Consider the following 14,746-nt stretch of genomic DNA (forward strand, 5'->3'; position numbering starts at 1 on the left):
GTAGAGATTTCGCTAAGTCCCCTCTAAGGGTCAAATATCGGCGGGCGTCCCGCTGGGTGGCCTTGATATTCATAGATTTTTGTTGCTGCTTATGTGATGTACGAGGAGCTGTGAGTGTTATGGCAGGGTAGGTCTTTACTGGTGCATGTTTAGAGTAAGCCGGGGGTAGGTTTACGAGCACATCATAAAGCTCGGGTTTCAAACTGAGCACACGGTCAGTAGTACATGCAATCCAGCAGCTATCGGGATCCGAGACGGCAGGATATGAGAGTGATGCTATGTAGGGCATGTCATGGATGCCAATACTGAATAGAGGTCGAGGCCTTAGAGCTGCAGAAGCAGTTGCTGGGAGAAGAGGGAGTAGGGATTGCGGAAGCGACGAGAGAAGAGCCAAGTCATAGACTTGGGTTTGGACGTTAGTCGCTAGGCAATGTCAAATGTCTGGGGGGACAAGGTGACAAACCGAAGTTACATGATTCTTCCACGGGCGCCTCACCCACTAAAAGAATCCGTTTGCGTAATAGAGCTGCTCGATACAATTGGAAAACTAGCGGTCCAAAAGTATCTAAGAACTCTGGAAGAGAGAGAGCCGGATGATAGGGCGCAAGCGATTGTTTCGAGGTCAAAAGCGCTGTGGCATCGCTAAGCGCGCGATGTCTGGCATAAACGTCACGAACAGGAGTTTTTAGGCTTGCGATTGAACCTGACGGGGAATCTGGAGGAGACACAGTATCTTCGGACAATTGGTGCGTCTCCCAGTACGCAGACAAGGGGTCTGTATTATCAGAATCATCTGCAAGACTCCTGTGATTCATATAATTAGTCCGAAAATAGGAGTATGATTCCAGCCCCCCAGCCAGTTCAGGTCATACCTTGCCAATTCCTTTAGTTTCGCAGTATGTCTCCAGGCTTTTCCTAGCCTACCGTAGCTGAGCGGTACTAGAACCCCAACAGCTATCATCAAGGCGTTCCGCTCGGACTCTGCTGCGGGGTGGTTGATAAACGCGCTGATGCCAGCATATTGCTGATGGACGAAATAACTGCGGAATAGATTGTTAAAAAAAAAAAAAAAAAAAAAAAAAAAAAAATGCGAATGACAAGGTCCAAAAAGCTTGACGTACACAAGATCTTCCCTGACATTGTGTAAACCTGATGGGAGTGATTTATATTCAACGACGTTCTCCAGGACAACTGTTGTGCTCGTCTTAATCCATGTAACTTGGAACGGAGGGCCGAGATTCTAACATACCCTCTGGTATAGCTCGCTTCCATTTTACCGTGTAGCTACATAAAGATAAAAGACAGCCGTCAATACAATGAACCGATCAATGGCGCCCAAGTTGTTTAGGTGCTTCGCGAATATACATGTACTTACCCAGCCTTGACGTCAAAGCAGATCAGGAAGATAGCTGCGATCCTGGGTGGCAGTTCTGGTAATACGGTCACATCAGGTCTGATAGATCTCGGGCTTCTCCTCCTGTCTGATGCCATAGATGCGGGGATACAGGTTCGGGATCGCGGAACTCATAGGGCGCTGCCTGCAAAGCTCCTTCAGATGAGTTTCATTCGGTTGGTGGAGGATGGGAGAGGTCGTCAACTGCATGTGGTGATTATGGAAGTAAGCGTTAAATATTTATACCCACGCACCAGAGGCCGATTCGGCCACACAGCTCCAATGGCAAAACCTAAATACGCCCTAAAAACAAAACTCCTATCGCTTTATTTTCAGGAGGCAGATCGGGAGTATCAACTTTGAGAACTGGGACTTCTCGTCATTATTTCCTTTCCCTCCACACTCGCTTGGTTTCGGTAGGGGACAGATGCGCAAATGGCCAATTCCACCCAATCCAACTCTCACCCATACTACCCAATTGATGCGGAGCTCATAGGTTACCTTGCCAATGAGTGGTCTGTTCCTTTTCTCATTTCCATATTCGCAGGGGGATGGGCTTTCATTCTAGGATCCACGTTGGTAGTCCTGTCGTTCGTGACTCCGAAGCTGGGAAAGGCTGACAGGGTGGCTATTTTATGGTTCATGTTAAGTATGTTCATATACCGTGTGTGATTTTGACATGGTTCTTGGGAATAGAATAGTAATTTGTCGCAGCTGGGAGCATTCATTTGTTTTTTGAAGGTTACTTTGTCGTCAACCACACGCGCATGGCACCCGCGCAAGACTTTTTTGGACAACTGTGGAAGGAATATTCGTTGTCCGACTCCCGATACTTGACCTCGGACCCTTTCGTTCTGTGTATGGAAACAATCACGGCTGTATGTCTCCCTCTTTCATTGTTGATATGCTGGGGATGCACGAGCTCGAGAACTGACAGGCTGGCTATGACAGATTCTCTGGGGACCCCTCTCCTTCATCGTCGTCTATTTTATTGCGCGCGAACATCCACTCCGTCACCCCCTTCAACTAATCGTATCAATTGGCCAAATCTATGGCGACGTCCTTTACTATGCTACGAGCATGTTCGACCACTACTACAATGGATTAAGCTACTGCAGACCAGAGGCGTATTATTTTTGGTGCTACTACTTTTTCATGAACTTGATCTGGATCGTGATCCCTTCCTGTAAGAAGAATTTCTGCACGATACCCTCTCGGTTCGTTAGGAACAAACTGACATGTATTCCTAGATTATGTGGTAAAGAGCATGGGCGTCATGTCACACGCCATTAAATATGTCAATGAAGCTTCGGACAAGCGCAAAATTAAATAAAAACGTAAAATTGCCCGAATTGATGGTACGCCGTCTCTCGCCGCCTTTCTCCACGTACCGATGTGACGGTCAAATCCTTTCTACTAATAGCTGCCTTATTCCTTTCTGCTTTAATATTCACGTCGGCCAGTGATACACCAGGGGCCTGGAGCGCTTTGTCAAATGACAGCGGAAGCTACGGGGAATACGAGAGCTCTTCATGTTTTATATCCTTGTGCTCCGTAATTTCGTCTAAATATACATATATAAACACATAGAAATCAACAAAAACTACCGGTCGGGTAACCAGGCAATCAAACCGTTGAGTCAGCTAGCCCTTGGCGATGCGCATGCCGAAGTAAACAAAGCCAGCTCATCCCTTTGTTTCAGTCAATTCATAAATAGTTGCTATTTTCGGTTGAATCCGCCTTGTGTTGCCAATTCTTCTCGTTGGTTCCTAATGGTCGAAATACAACATCAAAATCGGACTAGCGGCTGTGTGTTAGTTTTGTTTAGTCCCTGGCCAGCTCAAGCTCGCTAGTTGTTTATTTACTTGGATATTTAGCCTGTTGTCCCGACCGCGTGGACATGGTATCGGCCCTATTTGCTCCATGGCAGAAGAGAACCCGGCAACATACACTGCTAAGTTAACTAGTTATCGATAGTTAGTTAACAAACCCTTCTGTCTCCTTTTATATCCTGCGATCCATTTTGCTGAACTCGGGAGAAACAAATACGAGAGGCTAAGGATTGCTATGCACCAAACTGGTGTGAGCGGGGCTACTGGTATGTAAACAAAACGACCAAGAAGGTTGCCCTTGATGCGCAATCCCAAAGCGCTCTAACCAGCAGTTCACATAAAGAGCTTGTTCTAACACTCAAGGGTATTTGTAGTTGGTAATGCCGACTCCTCCTCGTCGGCCTTCCAACCGTGGAAGGGCGAAGTCCACGCCACACAACGGGAAGCCTGTTGATATTGGGCAACCATTGGGTGTCCACGACATAAATTCGGTACGAGAAAAGGTTCGGCGATGGCAGCAACAAGGTGGAGGTGTTATTACGGAAAACGATGTCGGCCCTGAGAGCGACAGTTCCCCGGAGTCTGGCACTGGGAAGCAGAACTCGCCAACAACTAAGAAACATAGCAGAACGAAAGAAGGCAGCAAGAATAAGGAGAATAACGTTCAGCGGGCTCGAAGTAATAGTACCCCGCGCAAGCGGGTTATTAGCGATGAACACTGGAGGAAGAATAGATCGCCCCCTGCCTCACTACCCCAAAAAGTGACACATAAGAGGAGGACTGACGTTTTTGACCGGTATGGGAAGTCGACATCAACGACCAAGGAAAAGGAGAAGACATGCGGACATAGTGGCGGAACCAATCCTAGTTCCAATCCTCTACCCGGCGACGGAATCAGAGTATATGCGACTTCGGTGTCCTCATCGAGAAGGAGTGAGCGCCCAAAGTCGCGACATACCTGCGGATCCCAGTCTATTGTTGAAACCGAAGTGGAGAGTTCTGTCGGTGACCAGACCTCGGCCTTTAAAAGGCAACAACAGTCACAGCCTAGGAAGAAAAAGGGTCATGATTACGGCGCGAGAGACGTGCATTTACGAAAAAGGCCTGGTGATGATGAATGGTCAACTGAACCCAGTGAGGTTATCGAATTTTCTGAACAGGAGAATCGCTCTAGACGACAGACGCACAAGCTCCCACCAAGGACATTACGGCCTCCTAAAGGGGGCATTTTCAACCATGTTATTGATGAATCGAAAAAGTTTTTCGGGAAACACGAGCCCTTGTCATCCCCGGTACCAGCTCCTCGAAACCACGGATCTAACGTCGAAGCGTGGCTTTCATCTACTCCTGACCCCTTTACAGAGGATGAAGATCTTCTGTCCAGTGCCGTTGCCTCTGGATTCACGGTCACGGAGAAAGTCCCATCCAAAGCGATTATGTGGACGACTCTGGCAGTTTCCGGTCTTTATTGCAAGCAAAAAGTACGAAAGGGAGACGAGGGTCAAAAGGAAATAAAAGGAACTCGAAAAGCCCGCCTTCGACAGAAGGGTGGACAGGACCTCACGACGGTAGAATACCCCACAATGAGCAGCTCAGTGAAATATCGGGAGACACCCGAGAATCTTCGCCACCAACCTTGAGAAGAACAGGAGCAAGGAAACGTCCAAATTCTTTTACCGAAGCAGGCAAAATGTCGACTCTCCAAGAGTCACTTGATGAAGCTCTGCTAGGGTCGAACTTGGATCTTCGTTCTTCAGACGGATCTGAGGTATCAATATCCGATCGACCACCTCCCTTGACGTTAAGGAGGCCGTTTCCAGGGACTGGCGCCCACCGACTTTCTACGATAATGTCTGTGGACACGTTGAGCACTAGAACAGAAACAGCGTGTCAGAATGAACAACCTACCGATCTACGGACAAATACTCAAACGGACCATGATGGGCAGTTGGAGTCAGAAGCTAGGGATCAATTCGATCCAAACTCTCTACCCGGTCCGAAGAATGGTTTAAAACGTCGGCTTACAACTCATGCCGATCTTATATCAGTTTTATCCATCCCTGGGGATGGAAGCCGCAGTATAAGATCTGCCAGGAGCATCCGCACAAATAGAAGTCGATTGGCAACCGCCACCATCGACGATATAATGCAAGAATTTTCATCTGACGAAGCCAAGTATATGCGTGAATTGAGGACTCTTGTCGGTGGTGTCATACCTGTTCTGTTAACGTCAGTCTTATCCAAATCCGATTCGGCAATCGCTGCAGGCCTTTTCCGCCCTTCTGGCAACCCAAGAGACGATGAAAACTTTACGAGGCCCATCGTTCATATGGGCATATCGCTCGAACGACTTAACTCGCTTCATAAGCGAGCGCCATTGAATAACCCGGAGGCTCTTTTATCCTGGGCTCAAGGTGCGCAAAAAGTTTATCGGGACTATTTAAAGGCCTGGCGCCTAGGATTTCAAGACGTTATCGTTAACCTTGCACCACCCGACGAGGATCCGTCGAATCAAATCAACCCGGAGACTCAAAGCTTATACGCCGGGATGGCGCAGGATAAAGATGGGGATGTAGTAAACGGAGATGGGGAGAAGGTGGACGTCGCATTTCTTCTTAAGAGGCCACTGGTAAGACTGAAATATCTTTCAAAGACTTTCAAAGGCATCAACTATGTACGGACATCCCCGAAGGCCGAAGAGATGGCAATGGTATATCAGAGCCTTGTCACGGATGCTAGGCGACGCTCAAATGAAGAGAGAGCAAGGCTCGAAGACGATATGGCGGCTGCAATTGACGCTACGAGAGCCCGAAATCCACGAAACCTCGCCGTACTTGCCGACATAACCATTCATAAGACTCGACGGGTTCGAGCTCGTGATTTTTTTAATCTCTCTTTGCTCCATTCAACTGGTCAGCAGATCGATTGCCGTGCTGAACTTCTACTTCGTGATAACCCCCCCAACGAAGCACCTGGTGGCGACTTGCTAATATGCGAAGTCGATGACACCGGCCGCTGGCTTTTGTTTCCGCCAATAGACCGGGGGCGAGCATCTGCTAGAAATGGTGACGGGAAGGGCGAGATCATTATTATGATAAGGGGTGTGCCAGGAGAGGAGAAGGATTGGAAAGAGTTGATTACTTTCAAAACAGATGACGAGCAGATAGGATTTGAATGGGTTCAGATGATTGGATTAAGCCCCGTTCCGCCAAAGATCGACCGATCTATGAGCTTTATCAATAGGGCTAAAGCCAGAAACCGGCCCCCTAGGGTGCGGCAAGAGGGCTCCGAACTGTCTACCGTGTCTGAGAAGAGAAGCCCAAGTCCCACAGATATGGACGTGCCTATTGGCGAACAGGCTACAGTGGTATCTCTTGTTACAGGGCGGAAAGCACATGTTGGCTCTGACACTGAAATATCGAGGCAATCGTTGGGTCTCTCCCGCGATACCTATAGTCCGAAAGAACCCCTTTCAGTTCCACATTCCCGAAAGGAATCAGAAAATATCTCGCCTCATACACCTACGAGGCCGCGGGAATCAGTAGCTAGACCTAGAAGCCTTAACGAAGCTATGGATATGGCTGGCGGTGTTTCTCCAACCAATTTGAGGAGATCGAAAGCCAAGAGGAGACCTAACTATGGAGATTTGTCTATGTCAAGTCCACCGCCAAGTGGCACAAGAACACCAGAGAAGGAGAGAGGTGTATCTGATCTTCCATTTGCTGGAGCTAAATCTCCCGAGACAAAATCTACTCATCCTCAAGAAACAGGTCTAGCTGGATTACCCATAAAGAGAGGCTCGTCTCCCGAAATCAGCTCTCCAAAACCCCAACTCGGGAGACCACTAGGCCGGCGTTCTCTCTCTCCCGTTCCATCCCTAGAACTGCCGCTTATACCTAAAATCAGGAAAGGCAGTCCCCAGAGCAACTTAGCTACATCTCCTCCTAAAGAGGAGACGCCAGCGCCATCAATTACGACCAATAAAGTCAGGCGAAGTCCAACTAAGCGCAGTGAAGACCTAGACGAAGATATTCTTCGTCGCGACCTTACAGTATATACCGAAGATGTTCCATTGCCACCTCCTCATAGTTCACCAAGTCCTACCGTTCCAAGACATTCTACCCCTGTTTTAAGCCCAACGTCACGTCGCAATAACCAAAATCGACGATCCTCGTCTCCGCTCAAGCACGAGTACGAGCCTTCAACTGCAACAGAGTCACCAGACAGCTCTGATACATCTACCATTGAGCACCACGAAATTAACTCTTCCTCGGAGACGTCGGACGAGGAGTTGGAAGGAGATGACAATGAAACGCCATTACCGCCAGTTGGAGCTCGCCAGCTTTGCAATATATTGCAGCCGTCGGAACCTCCAACTGATCCGGAGGGAACTCTTGGACCTTCAAATTCCGCTTCCCAGTCACCATGCAAAAGTATTCCACTACAGCCCTTCCAAATCCGCAAAGTCTATTGCATTTATTTTCTCCTGGAATGAGAAAGGTACTTGGGAGGCACTTTATCCGGATGAATGCGGCATTGTGATTACCCCGGGTCTGATTGAAGCTTATGAGATTAATTTTGAACATTCGCAACGCGTAGGACCCCATGAAGAGGACATGGATTCTGGCATTCCCTCTGAAAAACCACTAATCGCTCTGGAATTAACCCCTCTTGTCCCAATTCGACGCGGAACTGCTTTAGATATATCCATACGCTCACCTCCCACGACAAAATCCCAAATCACCACAGGGAACAATATCATGTTCCGTTCACGAAACCCTGAGGAGTGCGAGAAGTTATATGGACTTATCAATCACTCTCGAATAAATAACCCGACCTACATCGCGCTACAGAATGCCCGCGGTCCGTATTCTGTGCAGCCTACGTCGCTCGCCCGCCAAAATTCCAACCGCAGGAGCAGATTCGGTGGGTGGTTCAATTGGTCAAGCAGCAGTTATCGTGCCTCGAGCGCTCCTGCCCCGTCTGTGGCTGGCGTGACAGATTCCAGCGTTGGCACAATGTCCAGTGCATTCTCAGCTCTCAAAAAATTCGGCGCAGGGAGCAAGATGTTCAGTATCGCCCGATCAACCATCACATCCCGCACTGGCAGCCAACGAGGCAGCCTTTACTCAACGTCCACTCGGTCTGGATCCATCTTCCCAAATTCACCTTTCGAAACGGGTTATGACCTTGCGAAAAACGCACCTGGCGGTATTGGCCTTTCAAACGCCAAGATTAGGTTATATGCTCGGGAATCTGCATCGAAATGGCGGGATATGGGGGCTGCTCGTCTTACAATCTTGCACGCGCCTTCCGGCCCATCCCGCCCGGGTACTGCTGGAACTAATCGAGTAGATGCTGGGATATCTCCTGCAGACTTTGGCAATATGGAGCCGATGACGCCGGATGGACAATCTTCCGCTGTTCCCGCGCAAGTTGCTCCGGCAGCACCGGTATCGTCAGCCCGTAGGGACGAAAAGCGCATTCTCATCCGAGGTAAGACAAAAGGGGAGGTGTTACTGGATGTATGTCTTGGCGAAAGCAATTTTGAAAGAGTGGCTAGGACCGGAATCGCTGTGTCTGTGTGGGAAAGATATGATGGTGTAGCGAAGGAGGGTGGTGTAGTCAGTGGGAATTTCAAAGTTTATATGATACAGATGAAGAGCGAGGCGGAGACGGCGTATACATTCGGACTGGTAGGGAAACTGAGATACTAATTAGGTGGACACATGGTGCTTTGCATGAAAACTTGGTTTGCAAATTTTCTGGCCGGGTTAGTTTGATCTTTGATTTTTAGTGGGCACTGGCATTCTTTGGCTGTTTGTTTGGTGATATGGGTGGGAAGGTGGGTGGATGGAGATGGCTTGCTGGTTTGGTTGGTTTGCTTCTAAGGATGAGAAGTGCAGTGATTACAATCTCTCGAGCGATATAGCGAGTGTTTCTATCTGGCATATTTTTCTCCTGATAATGAAGCATTGTGCCTATGTGATTTATGTGATATTGCAATTTAGCTCAATACCCCGCAAAGTGTTTCGGTTATTCGATCGAACCTTATATGTCTCATTGGTTGCACACGGCTAAAAGGATTGATATTTTCATCTAACGTGGAACGACTTAAATTGAACGAAGTAATCGATATTGGTGGTGTCTATGTTTTGAACCTGAATGCTAATTCTATAAAATATATCGCATGATAAAGACATGCAGAATATGCTGTAGCATCAAAAACAGATAGCCATGTGGGAATATAACGAAAGAAAAAAGACTATATAAAGATGTTATATGTTTCTCCAGAATGTGAAAGAACCGAATTGGAATCTAGAAAACAAATCATTTCAAACATATGCAATAATTTCTGAAGGAAACGGGCCATTAAATGGAGGTCAAAGGCATTCCAGAAGATGCGCATTTCTTGAACAAAAATCCCACGCCGTTACCTTCCTCTTTCACTAGTGATAGTAGGACACCGTCGTCGATATGGGCCTCGAGTTCTTTGTTGTTCCCAGTGTTAAAATCTTCCGGGGATGTATCAAGCGATGGCGCACAACAAAGCAGAGAAGGGTCGATATGAGTGTACTGCATCAAGGAGAGCATTTTGGATTTTTCGTTCCTGGATTTACGCCTGCTCGTCGCTATATTTTCTGAATTTAAGGGTTGGAGCCGCGAGGCCTTTATCAGCTTTGTGAAATCAATAATTTCGTCTTCATTGTCCTCAGAGTCCACATCCGAAACTTCGGTTTGATTGTCAGATTTCGAGATATCTAGTTTTCCCCTACCACCGCATTGACAACCGATTAATTCGTGTGTTTGGCAAGTAGTCCCTTCGTCAAGGCGAAATAAATCCTTAAGTTCCTCACGCGAAAATTGAGAGACACCAGTTTTTTGATCCATCACGCTGTCTGCCAGTCCTATCTTAGTGACCTGTCTTTGCCAAATCTTCTCCTCCAGTGCTCCTTTCAGCACAAGTCTATAGACTCGGCAATGTCGTTTCTGACCATCACGATGTATTCGCGCCATTGCCTGTATATCCGTTGCGGGGTTCCAATCAACATCAAAAAGAATGAGCCGGCTGGCTCCAATAAGGTTGAGACCTGTACCTCCCGCTTTGGCTGAGAGAAGAAATGCGAATACTGAAGATGAGGATGAGCGGTTGAAATCATCAACGAGCCCTTGTCGTTTTGAAGGTGGGGTGGAGCCGTCCAGGCGAAGAAATGGCAACGATAGGGAAGTAAGAAATGTCGCAAGGAGATCAAGCGTGGATGTGTAATTTGATATAAGGACAACCTTTTCGGACGTAGTATGACGTATATTATGAAGTAGCTGGTCAAGGACTCTGATTTTACCGCTCGAAGCAGGAGATAGGTATCGAAGAACAGTTGGCGGAAGACTGGAAATTAAGGCACCAAGGGTAGAATTGGGAGTTTGATCGGAGTTTCTAGGCTTTAAGAGGGAAGGGCTGTTGCACAGTTTCTTGAGAATGGTAATAAGCTGTAGAGCACTCTCCGAATTTCCCAAAGCGCATTGGAAAATTGGAGAACTGAGAACATGGTGATAGATATTTTTCTGAGAAGAGGTAGGGTTGCAGAGTAGGACATATTCGGTTTTGGGAGGCAGATACTTTAAGAGGATGTCCGCAGTTCGCCGCAAAATAAACAAAGACGTCAGGTTTGACAATTCCTCACTCCTCGCTTCTCCTTTCTCGATGTCCTTTTCCAAAGCCCCTGGCTGTCTGCTTTTCACAATTGGCCCTTCGAATTCTTTCATGAACATTTTGAATGTTCCTAGAAGGCCAGGATTGACAAAGTCAACCATGGCAAAAAACTCAGTTAGGTCATTCTGGATCGGGGTTCCGGAGAGAACGATTCGTTTTGAAGTATTTAACGATTGTATCGCTTGTGCACTCTTGTTTTGGACAGTCCTCATCCTATGCCCCTCGTCCGCAATGACAATATCAATCCCAGATCCCTTCGATAACTCCTCTTGTACAGTTCGGAGACGCTCGTATCCGATGATCATAACGCTATAGCTCTTGCCCATGGTAAAATCGGTGAGTCTGGTCCTTTTGGTATCAGCCACAAATACACCGACGCGTTCATTACCTAACCATTTCCGGAACTCTTTTCTCCAGTTATCGATTAATGTGACGGGACAAACTATCAGGGCTTTTTTAACCACTGGTTGAGCCTCGTATATCGGGTTTTGTTTCAAGAGGGTCCATATAAGAGCTATGGTCTGCAAGGTTTTCCCTAGACCCATTTCGTCTGCGAGGATCGCCCCTTCACCATTGAAAGATCGCATTCCCATGACACACTCGTAGAGAAATTTAACACCTTCTCGCTGATGCTCACGGAGATGTTTAGCCAGAAGCGGATCAAGGACGACATCAACAATTTGTTTGCCTTTAGGGACTGACGTTGGCCGTTTCATGATGACCGCGCCAGGAGCCGTGGGATCATGTCGTGGAATGGGACTGCTATCAGGCTTCTGCACTAGTACAGTGCTATCTTTGAGAGGATTTTTGAAGACATTCTTCGCCGCAAAGCTTCTAGGCGCAGCTATGTTAAGGAGTCTCTTTTCTCCTTTCGTTGTCTCTGTTCTTGCGAGTGATTTTGGCTTTAGGGGGAAGTCTAATGGTGCCATTCGTCGATATAGCAGATGAAATGCGGGACACACGAACTGGATCACCGGCATTTTCATTGGATTTGTCGATGGGTATGGTCGCAGGTAAAGGTTTGGCGGCACCTAAAAATGGCCGACCAGAGAGGAACTCGTTCTTCGACAAGACAGAATCAACTTCAACTTCTTTTCCACCAACCGATATTGTCGAACCGGGCAGGAGAGGAGAATTGAACATGATTCTCCCAAAATCCCGCCCAGATATGTCCTGCAGAGACGCATAACCACCACGGACAGTTAGGATTCCATCACCATCCCACGTTTTATGCTTTTTGACAGTAGGTTTCCGCCTGGTAACAAAATCCCGAGGAGCGGGAGCGGAATGTTAGCCAAAAGCCACTAACCCTTCCTTATATTACCAATTTATTTCTAGTTAGAAAAAAAAAAAAAAAAGGAAGCTTCGTCAACAAAACTTACATACCAGAGAACGTTGTAATATGTTTCCATCCCAAAATCCGCCGCTGACGTATCATCATCACCATCATCCACATTCACCTCCATTGGTAGATTCCACTTCGGAACCAGCGCCCTTCGGTCAGAGACCAACTTTGAGCTTGGATTAGACACCCTGGGTACATGTTCTGATTTTGTACGTTTCCCATTACCATCATTATCACTAGCTGCTAGGTCAGAGCTTTCAGCAGTGATTCTTCGACGTTTAGTGAGATGACCAGAATCCCCGGTAGACTCGACACATGCTGATGTTGACGGTGAATTTTTGATCAGCGGTGGCCGGAAGGGTTTAAAAGGCATAGTTTGATATGTAAATTAATGCTCTGTGCGATCAAGCATTCTCCCCATATCAGATCCAATTGAGCGGAAAACTGATCGACAAGAAGTTGCTGATTTCTTGGCGCGTCGCGTCCGGGAATCGATGAGGCTTCAACGCGCGTGATCACATGATATGTCGTTGCAAATGCTACGAAATATTGTTCCATATTGTTTAAAAAAGTAAAAAACCCATTGCTGGGTAGACTACGCTGTACAGAACTAAGTTACACCTCAACACCTCATTTTTATGAGTCAAAGGATAGTTTAGTCAAAGGAAATGGCGGAGGGAAATCGTTCATCTCGTCTTTCACAGCATTAAAAGTAGCCAAGGGACGAACCATCCATCCAATCATTCCAACAAAAACGAAATAAGAATGAATACTTTTATGCCATTACTTTCATAAATCCAGTAGCTTCTCACCCAACCACAACCAAAAATAGGATCATTAGTTCACGAAAAGGAAAAATATCGGCTTAGAGAAAAAGAACGCGAACCAGAAAAAAAAAAGTAAACCTGAAACGGAAGAAAAAGCAAGAACGTCATCGTTTAAACCCCCAATCGCTTATCCTCTAGATATCTCATGCTCATTCATAAAGATCATCTTCACCCAAGTCTTCCTCCATCTCCTCGAGCGCGTCATCGCCGACCATCTCCTCGTCTTCGCTTTCAGTACCGTGGTTCGGAAGCACAGTGATTCGTCCGTATTCCATAACTACACGTGCAGTTTCGCCGTCCTTGATAGCGCCTTTTAGGATCAACACCGCAAGGCGATTTAAGACCTCTTTCTCGATGAGTCGTGACAACGGTCGGGCGCCGTATAGTGGCGAGTAGCCAGCATTGCCCAAGTAATCCTTGGCCTCGTCCGTGCATTCTATCGTCACCGAGCGATCATTCTGCTCTAGTCTCTGTTGGATCTCCTCAAGTCGGAGATCAACGATTTTCCGTATCTCCCGTCTCGTTAGTGTGTTGAAGATAACGATGCTGGAAATCCGATTGAGGAATTCGGGTAGGAAGTAGTTCCGCAGTGTTCCCATAACAAGTTCTTTAGTGGTAGAATCTATTTGGCCATTTGCGATGGTGGAACGCTGAAGGAACTCCGCGCCAAGGTTGGAAGTCATCACGACGATACAATTCTTCGCATCAACGATCCTTCCCTGGCCGTCTGTAATTCTTCCATCATCCATCAGCTGAAGCAAGACAGTCAATACTTCCTTCGCGGCCTTTTCCACTTCATCAAAGAGCAGAATGGAAAATGGTCGGCGGCGAAGTGCTTCCGTTAGTTGGCCACCGGCATCATGCCCAACATATCCGGGAGGAGCACCGATCATTCGACTCAAAGAATGTCTTTTCTTGATATTCAGACATATCAAATCTGATCATGGATTTGGAGTCATCGAAAAGGAATTCCGCCAAAGCCTTCGTAAGCAGCGTTTTACCTGTACCGGAAGGACCGCAGAACAGGAAGCTTGGCGGGGAATTAGGGTTGCTAAGGCCAGAGCGTTGGAGACGAATTGCATTTGATACGGACTGAACAGCTTCTTTCTGGCCAACGACAATCTTAGAGAGGTGCGATTCCATTTGAAGGAGTCTGTCCTTCTCGGTGGTTCTGAGCTTGGTAACGGGAATACCAGTCCATCGAGCCACAATTTCATTGATCTGTTCAGGACCAACAGCATCTGCCAGAAGAGTTTCCCCTCCCCCTCCTGGCTGAATAGATAATTCCGCGTCGACTCGAGCTCTTTCAGCCTCAAGCTGTTCGATGCGCTTCTCGACATCGGGGATGGCATAGTATATGAGATCTGAAGCGGTTTGCGTATCCCCCGACCTGGTTGCCTCATCCCGCTTCACTTTCAGAAGATCCAATTTGATTTTAGCATCCTGGATATCTTTGCTTCGTTGCTTTTCGCTTTCGTATTTTTCTCTCATTGGTCGCAATTCTTCGTTAACATTTGCTGCTTCCTGCTTTGCAGTTTCTAGTCGTATCTTTGATGCCGGATCCTTCTCGCGTTCCAAAGCATGGATTTCAATCTGGTAATTGCCTGGCACGGCGCTCCAATGTATCGAGAGCTTCGG

General features: G+C 47.3%; 6 protein-coding genes across 6 annotated transcripts in view; 3 read left to right on the top strand and 3 right to left on the bottom strand.

The window, feature by feature from the left end:
• HCAG_06819 (predicted protein) overlaps positions 1 to 1,491 on the bottom strand; it is a gene marked incomplete at both ends in the record, with an annotated part of 2,396 nt that extends 905 nt beyond the window's left edge. The window contains 6 exons of the mRNA XM_001539164.1: positions 140 to 402; positions 464 to 804; positions 873 to 1,040; positions 1,122 to 1,149; positions 1,250 to 1,284; positions 1,376 to 1,491. Coding sequence (XP_001539214.1) covers positions 140 to 402; positions 464 to 804; positions 873 to 1,040; positions 1,122 to 1,149; positions 1,250 to 1,284; positions 1,376 to 1,491 — 951 coding nt within the window. The remainder of the gene's footprint in view (positions 1 to 139; positions 403 to 463; positions 805 to 872; positions 1,041 to 1,121; positions 1,150 to 1,249; positions 1,285 to 1,375) is intronic.
• A 410-nt stretch (positions 1,492 to 1,901) lies between these two features.
• Positions 1,902 to 2,726, top strand: HCAG_06820 (predicted protein; the record flags this gene model as incomplete). Its single annotated transcript, XM_001539165.1, has 5 exons — positions 1,902 to 1,908; positions 1,962 to 2,042; positions 2,108 to 2,271; positions 2,345 to 2,579; positions 2,644 to 2,726. The coding sequence occupies 5 exons, from the start codon at positions 1,902 to 1,904 to the stop codon at positions 2,724 to 2,726; spliced, it is 570 nt and encodes a 189-aa protein (XP_001539215.1).
• Positions 2,727 to 3,460: 734 nt separating this feature from the next.
• Positions 3,461 to 4,865, top strand: HCAG_06821 (predicted protein; the record flags this gene model as incomplete). Its single annotated transcript, XM_001539166.1, has 2 exons — positions 3,461 to 3,475; positions 3,600 to 4,865. The coding sequence occupies 2 exons, from the start codon at positions 3,461 to 3,463 to the stop codon at positions 4,863 to 4,865; spliced, it is 1,281 nt and encodes a 426-aa protein (XP_001539216.1).
• A 506-nt stretch (positions 4,866 to 5,371) lies between these two features.
• Positions 5,372 to 9,306, top strand: HCAG_06822 (predicted protein; the record flags this gene model as incomplete). The annotated part of the gene is made up of 6 exons (XM_001539167.1): positions 5,372 to 5,800; positions 5,879 to 6,680; positions 7,137 to 7,416; positions 7,673 to 8,721; positions 8,947 to 8,998; positions 9,237 to 9,306. The coding sequence occupies 6 exons, from the start codon at positions 5,372 to 5,374 to the stop codon at positions 9,304 to 9,306; spliced, it is 2,682 nt and encodes an 893-aa protein (XP_001539217.1).
• Positions 9,307 to 9,597: 291 nt separating this feature from the next.
• HCAG_06823 (conserved hypothetical protein) lies at positions 9,598 to 12,654 on the bottom strand (the record flags this gene model as incomplete). The annotated part of the gene is made up of 3 exons (XM_001539168.1): positions 9,598 to 11,852; positions 11,899 to 12,191; positions 12,323 to 12,654. 3 exons carry the CDS (start codon positions 12,652 to 12,654, stop codon positions 9,598 to 9,600), a joined length of 2,880 nt encoding a protein of 959 aa, XP_001539218.1.
• Positions 12,655 to 13,257: 603 nt separating this feature from the next.
• Positions 13,258 to 14,599, bottom strand: HCAG_06824 (hypothetical protein; the record flags this gene model as incomplete). The annotated part of the gene is made up of 2 exons (XM_001539169.1): positions 13,258 to 13,835; positions 14,110 to 14,599. 2 exons carry the CDS (start codon positions 14,597 to 14,599, stop codon positions 13,258 to 13,260), a joined length of 1,068 nt encoding a protein of 355 aa, XP_001539219.1.
• Positions 14,600 to 14,746: the final 147 nt, after the last annotated feature.

The sequence above is a fragment of the Histoplasma capsulatum genome, genomic scaffold (assembly GCF_000149585.1).
Source record: "Histoplasma capsulatum NAm1 scaffold_6 genomic scaffold, whole genome shotgun sequence".
Lineage (NCBI taxonomy): Eukaryota > Fungi > Ascomycota > Eurotiomycetes > Onygenales > Ajellomycetaceae > Histoplasma > Histoplasma mississippiense.